General features: G+C 34.1%; 1 protein-coding gene across 1 annotated transcript; it reads left to right on the top strand.

Moving 5' to 3' along the window:
* Positions 1–893: 893 nt before the first annotated feature.
* Positions 894–7,059, top strand: LOC114411243 (probable pectate lyase 12; the record flags this gene model as incomplete). Its single annotated transcript, XM_028374986.1, has 2 exons — positions 894–1,453; positions 6,957–7,059. Coding segments are annotated over 2 exons (663 nt in total), but the record flags the coding sequence as incomplete, so codon positions are not given.
* Between the last annotated feature and the right edge of the window lie 36 nt (positions 7,060–7,095).

The raw sequence follows: 7,095 nt of genomic DNA, 5'->3' as shown, positions 1-7,095 counted from the left end.
CTGGATTTGCTCTTTTTTCTTTAATCATGGAGCATGACATTTGTAAAAGAATTCTTGTCATAAGTATGTTGACTTGTATTATGTATTTGTTTTCTTAGTCTCAGTGTAAGATCGAAATGGTTAATGAGCTCATTCTATTCTCATGGGTGTGCAGTGATGTCTTCTCATGATTCGGTTAACATGGCATTGAAATGCATGTTAAACGGGGCAATTAATTTTCTTATAAAACCCATTCGCAAGAATGAGCTTAGGAACTTGTGGCAACATGTATGGAGAAGGCACACTATATGTCATATTCCCCAGTCTTTTATAAAGAGATAATTTTGTATTTTTTCCTTCTTTTATCTTGGCTTGCTATTTTAGCATATATTTACTTATTCCTTTTTTTCTTTCCTCTCTGCTGTATATTATTTATTCAGATTAGCACTCCTACTCAAAATACAACATTTTCACCGAAAAAACTTAAAACTGCCTCAGAAGACAATTCTGCAAGCAATAAATCTAATGGTTCTATGGCTTCCTCAAAGAAAAACAATGAATGCAGCGAGAGATTAAGTGAGGCTCAAGTAAGTTTTATTGCCTCAATTTTGCCAAATTTGTCAATTTTGTTAGCCTTCGGTGTGTTGAGTGTGAAATGATTGACTTTTAAGTTAGTCAATTTTATTTCTGAAATTCTATCGACAGTTTTCACTCACTTCTTGGCTTGAGTAGTATATAAAGACATGCAACCTGAAATCTATTGCACAGTGCATTTCAAAGCCACTTAGCTTTTGGAAAAATATTCTTTCTAGATTAGTTTTGTTTCATGAAATTTCACATAGAAACCACAAGTTTGCAAACTCTTGTGCAGAGCACTTGTACATCACCAATTATGGAAGCTAAGAGTATGGATTCTAGACACAAACGGTCAGTCAAGCCCGGAGCACTACGGATTCCAGACAGAATCAGACAGAGATGGCATCTCCATCTTCGGGCCGAAGGACATATGGATCGACCACTACACCCTTTCACGGTGCAAGGACGGTCTGATCGACGCGGTGATGGGGTCCATAGGGATAACCATCAACAACATGCTCTCCCACCACAACGAGGTCATGCTACTCGGACACAGCGACGACTACCTCCCTGACTCTGGAATGCAGGTCACCATCGCCTTCAACCACTTCGGGGAGAAGCTCGTCCAGCGCATGCCCCGCTGTCGAAGGGGATACATCCACGTCATCAACAACGACTTCACCGAGTGGGAGATGTACGCCATTGGTGGCAGCGGCGAGCCCACCATTAACAGCCAGGGTAACCGTTACATGGCACCGGAAAATCCCTTCGCTAAGGAAGTTACTAAGAGAGTCGACACGCAACAGTCCAAGTGGAAGGGATGGAACTGGCGCTCCGAGGGTGACATTCTCCTCAACGGGGCCTTTTTTGTTGCGTCTGGTGAAGAACTTGAAGTCAAGTATGAGAAGACATACATAGTCCAAGGACTATTTTGTAAAATTGCCAAAATTGCCATGGTCATACTTGAGTGTGATGTTGGATATTGGATAGTTCACGTGACACTAAAATTTCCAACAATGCATTTCATTAACGGTGTTACATTAAAATTTAATGGAAAAACTATTTTATAAAACTTATGTAAAGATAAGAATTATTTTTTTAATTATTAAAAGGTAGGACCTAATGTGCAAAAGGACTATAGAGTTTAGGAAATAAAATGCCTATTTACTCTATTTTTAATGGTGCTGGGAGAAGATAACCCCAAAGAGATTCCAAAACCATTGGATCGGATGTTAGGATATATTTTTGCCTTTAGAGTTAGAGTCCAACCAAAGTTTAATAATTCTAGTGTCATGGAAATGTCTGATGACCAGGAATTGATGAAATTTATAACGGATCGACTTGGACCTGATGAGGAGGTCTTCAACATTTTGTTTTTCCTATGAATGATACTATATTCTGAATATATATGTGTACATGTGTGTGCGCGTGTGTGTTTATTTTTTTGGTTTGATCATACGTATCTACTCATGATACACCTAACTAATATGAATATGTAATCAACATTTTGTATGGTTATTCTCCAACTTGATATTGATATCAACATGTTACTTCAGATTCTGTTTCCTCTACCAAATGATATCATTCAACATTTTAAAATCACAGTGAGAACAACTTTAATCTTTTGCCATTAAAAAAAATCTCAGCCTTCCGACTGTGACCAGTTTCGAACAAAACAGCTTTTTTTTCAAAACTAAAGTTAACAAAGATCATTTTACTAATCTATTACTATATTTTGTTCATATGATTTAAAAAAAATTAATGAATTAGTAATAGATTCCATTTGTGTCTAATACTCTATACTTTTTTAAAAAAATTACTTTAACTTATATGCAACTATATTTGAGATAATTCTATTCTTTTATTAAAAACAAATAAAAAACTTTATTAAAAAATATGTACATTCTTATTTATTTTTTCTTTTGCTAACCTAAAAAATGCATTCCACTAAAATATATATTTATGTTAAACATAACAATAACATATAAAATTATGTAAATTGCTCTTGAAACTAACGTGAAATTGAAGGCCCATAGCATTGAAGACCCATAGCATTGTTTTAAAGCACAGAGAAGGGATGCTTTTCTCTCTCACCTATTATCCCTCCAAACTAGGAATGCCTATTGTTGGAGTCGGATTCAAAATTTAAATGCTCTTTTCCTCATTTGCTGAGACATTCTACATTCGCATGCCATCATTTTTATGGCTAGATTTGTAAGTTGCAACAAACACAATGCTTTTTACCACAAATGAGGTGCTTTCATTGTAAATTTGAAAAACACCCATCTTATTGTGTTTTTGTCATTGTTGAACCATGTGTATAGAATCACAACTATCTTTGTAATATCTCATTTTTTTAAATAAAATAAAAAGGATTTTTTGTTAAAAAATAGAATTTTAGAAAATGGTGAGTTTTTTATAATTAAATAAATAAGGAGAAATAATTGTATTAAAATAATGGTTTGAAGGAAAATTAAAAAAAAAGTTTGATTTATTCATTTGATAAGGAATAAAATAGAATTTCTTTTTATAAAATAATAAAAATAAATAAATAGAGTAAATAATAGGTTGTGAGTATCCTAGCTATAAATAGAGACATGTTAGATACTGATTACGTCTCATCTTCCTCTCAATTTCGTTTTCTCGTTTCCTCTCCCAAAACCCTCTTTTTTCCCGCATAAACCCAAACCTGTCTTAGAAAAATGATAATTTCGGACTCGTTAACCATTGGATCGTTGTTATATTTCAGAACTAGGTTCCCAACTCAATTCTTAGCATTCTCACCGTTGGAAATTATGAAAAACTATTGGAGCTGAGAGAAATACCCTTCGAGTTGTAGCTTTTTCTTTTCCCGCAGAAACTCAAAAATGGTCTCAGTAAAACTACGATCCTAGTCTCGCTAGCCGTTGGATCTTTGTGAAATTTTGACAGCAGGTTCGAAATTCCCTTTTTCATATTTTTGCCGTTGGGATTGGCAAACTAATGTCTGTGGTAGGAGAATTACTCATCACATGTAGACAGTGGAATGAAGGTTTCAATCCCTTCTCTTTCTCGCTAACGTTTAGGAACCCTATCAGAGCAATCAGAGGAAAAACTTGAGCAATCTCAGGAAACCGCTAGAGATGCCACTATCGCTGTCATAATACACACGTGAGCCTGCTTAGAGGTAAGGGATGAATTTATCACAACTGGGGTTAGAATAAACATGTGTAGGGATCCTTAGAGGATCAACTGGGTTTATTTTTGGATGTTTATTGAATTATAGTTTTTCCTTTATGATTATAAATACAACATTGATGTCCTTATATGAATTGGTTGATAAAATTGAGTGCTCTTGGTGTTTTCATTTTTTTATACCTATGATTTTGATTAATTGATTTTGATATAATTGTGTGAAATTATTTGAGGGGTTTTACTCCCCATGTTGTGAGAAACCTTTTGCATAAATTTTTATATTGAGATTATGAAATTGTGCTTCAAATTGTGAGCATGTGATAAATTCAACCTGTGATGAATGGAGAAATACATGTGTATTGAGATGTGTGTATTGAGTTGTGAGCTATGAACTATGCAATCATACAATTGTAAGACCCTTTAAGGGCGATGAGTTTTTGCGCAACGAGTATTATGATAGGATCCATTGTGCGGACCCGACGAGTTTAATCACAAGCATGACGAGATAAAATTATTTTAAGAACAATTGAAGAGTCGTGTGTATTGCATAGTTCATAGGTAAAGTGTATATGATTCATGAGGTGTGATAACATGTTAAATTGGGATTATACCATTGTGATTGAGACCGAGTGTATGTGATAAACTGAGTATGTATTGACTTGTAATATATATGTGCACTGAGATGTTGTGTGCATTGAGTTGTGAGCTATGAATTGTACAATTACACGACTATAAGACCCTTTAAGGGCGACAAGTATTGTGATGAGAACCACTGAGAGGACCCGACGAGTTTAATCACAAGCACGGTGAGATAAAATTATTTTGAGAACAATTGAGGAGTCATGTGTTTTATACAATTCATAAATAGAGTCTGTGTGCTAAAATGTTTTCTGGGTTAGACCTGAATTAGGAGGGAGAAGCCCTGACGGACTCTTCAGAGTGTAGGCCTTTGGGGTAAATACACCCAGTTTGAGTGCTCCTTTAAGCCTATACCGATCCTACATGGTTAGAGCATTCTTGTAAAACAGCGTGACCCTAACTAGTCTTCCTATAATTTTACCTAGTGAGAGAAACCTGACTTACTAGTGTGTGGTTTGTCTTGTCATGTACTCCTAGGCGTCCGACGAGATTTTTCACTGATATAGTACCACATTGCATATAGGATTGAGTCTTAGTGTATCTATTGCATAACACTTGTGTATTGATCGATATTGATTGATTTAGTGATATTGTGTTTTGATCCTAGAGTAAGTGAATATTGTGAAAATGAATGAGACGTGTTGTGTTGTGACGTGATGTTGCACGACAAAGTGGTGAAATGACGTGAACTATGTCTAAGTAAGTTGTATTTCATTTATATGATATATATATATATATATATATATATATATATATATATATATCTACATGTTGTCTTGTTTCTCTCTACTAGTTAGGAATGTGATAACTCACTCCCCATGTGTTATTTGTGTTTGGATCCTGTGATGATCTCAAACCTTGTGTTCGTGGGAGCAGATAGTTAGGTGGAAGGCTATGGAGAACCTCATGCTAGAGGACGTTGGAACATAATGCTCTGATAGGATGTGACATTAGGGGCATAGGTGTCTATATTAATTGCATGGAGTCTTGAACGGACTTATTTTGTAGCCAAGATGATTTTATTATTTATTGGACAAGTTCTATTATGGTGTTAGAAAAGTGAATGTGAGTCTTTTATCCTTTTGAAAGGCTTTTATTTAAATGTGTTTTAAGAACTTTTAATTAATTATAATTTCTTTTCCTTTTATTATTAGTACATATATGTATGGGGTAAAGGGTGTCACAATCTCAAGCGTAGATGCTGCAAAATCTTGAGTAAATTACACTGGTATTTTTTTATTTTTTGTGAGATTGCATAATTTTTTTTTCTACCAATATTTTGATTATTTGAAAAGACATTACTCAGCATTCCTAATTATAATATATTACGCTAGTTATTTAATTATTTGAAAAACATTACATCATATCCATGGGGATGAGGTTGTGCAGTCACATGAAACCTAAAACATAGATGTCAATATAAATTTGATAAAAAAAAATCAATATAAGGAATGTTTGGTTTGATGTTTGAGCATCTAAACTGAGGTTTAACTTTTGTTGAAAGTTATACCCATTTATTTGAGAAATATTTTTTCTAATTAAGTTGAATATGATTTTCATCCAAACTGAAGTTGAGCGTACATTAAACTTATTTTTAACTATACTAAATTCATAAAGTTAGGTTTGATCAAACTTTTCTTTTTAAACTTTAATCCTAACATACACATAATTTTCTCAAAATATTTTTAAAGATCCCAAAAATCGAGATATTTCCATGGAATTACATGAGTGCTTAACTAGTCTTTGAACGAGTTGGAGCTCGTTTACTCTAAATTTGCAATGATATATTCATGCCTTATTTAAGTTTTAAGTGTAACCGTTGATTATGTTTTTTGTATTATAGTGTTGACTCCAACTCATGTTTGTTTATTTATTTTTCTTTTTCGATCTCAACTCTCAAGTAGTCACGTTCCTTTGAATATAATGTGTCAAATAGCAAGATGATAAAAATGATGGGCTGCTATTGACCTATTGTTATTGAAAACACATCCACACATGTTCTGTTGTGCAAAGTATCATAGAATTGATACACAGGATGCTCATAATTTTTTTCTCAAGATGAGTTTCAGATTACAAAGAGATTTTCTAGAGAGAGAATTGACAAAAAAAAAAAAAGAATTGATGCCTAATCTAAAGAGTAGTTGAGCTATTTATACTGATTTTTACATATGGATAACACACTATTTTTAGTAGTTTGTTACAACTGTTTTAACTACCAACTTAAAAATAGAAAGGCTTAGGAATTAGAGGTTTTAGTTATGTGGACCAACTGATCAACAAATCTCCACCTTGGTTACATAACTAAACAAGGATCAAAGTGACTGCTCTTTTTGACATCAAACTAGCTTCAAATTTATAAGGTCCAAGCAGTAGAAAAACTTGCTACTACGCAGAACTTTAGTGATCATATCAGAGGGATTATGCTCAGTGAAGGCTTTCTTCACAAACACAGCTCCTTCAGTAATAGTCTCTCTCACAAAGTGTAGCTTCACATCTACATGCTTTGTCCTTTCGCGATAAATCTAGGTCTTTGAAAGGTGAATAACACTTTGGTTATCACAATGGACAATGATAACATGATCTTGCAGCTTCAGCTCTCGAGCTATTCCCCTTAACCACAATGCTTCTTTTATTGCTTCTGTCAAAGCAATATACTTTGCTTCAGTAGTGGACAATGCAACCACCTTCTAAAGACCAGCTTTCCAGCTAATTTCCGTTCCAAATGCA

Source organism: Glycine soja, chromosome 5, assembly GCF_004193775.1.
Source record: "Glycine soja cultivar W05 chromosome 5, ASM419377v2, whole genome shotgun sequence".
Lineage (NCBI taxonomy): Eukaryota > Viridiplantae > Streptophyta > Magnoliopsida > Fabales > Fabaceae > Glycine > Glycine soja.
The sequence above is the reverse complement of the archived record's forward strand: the minus strand, read 5'-3'. Positions and strand labels throughout refer to the sequence as shown.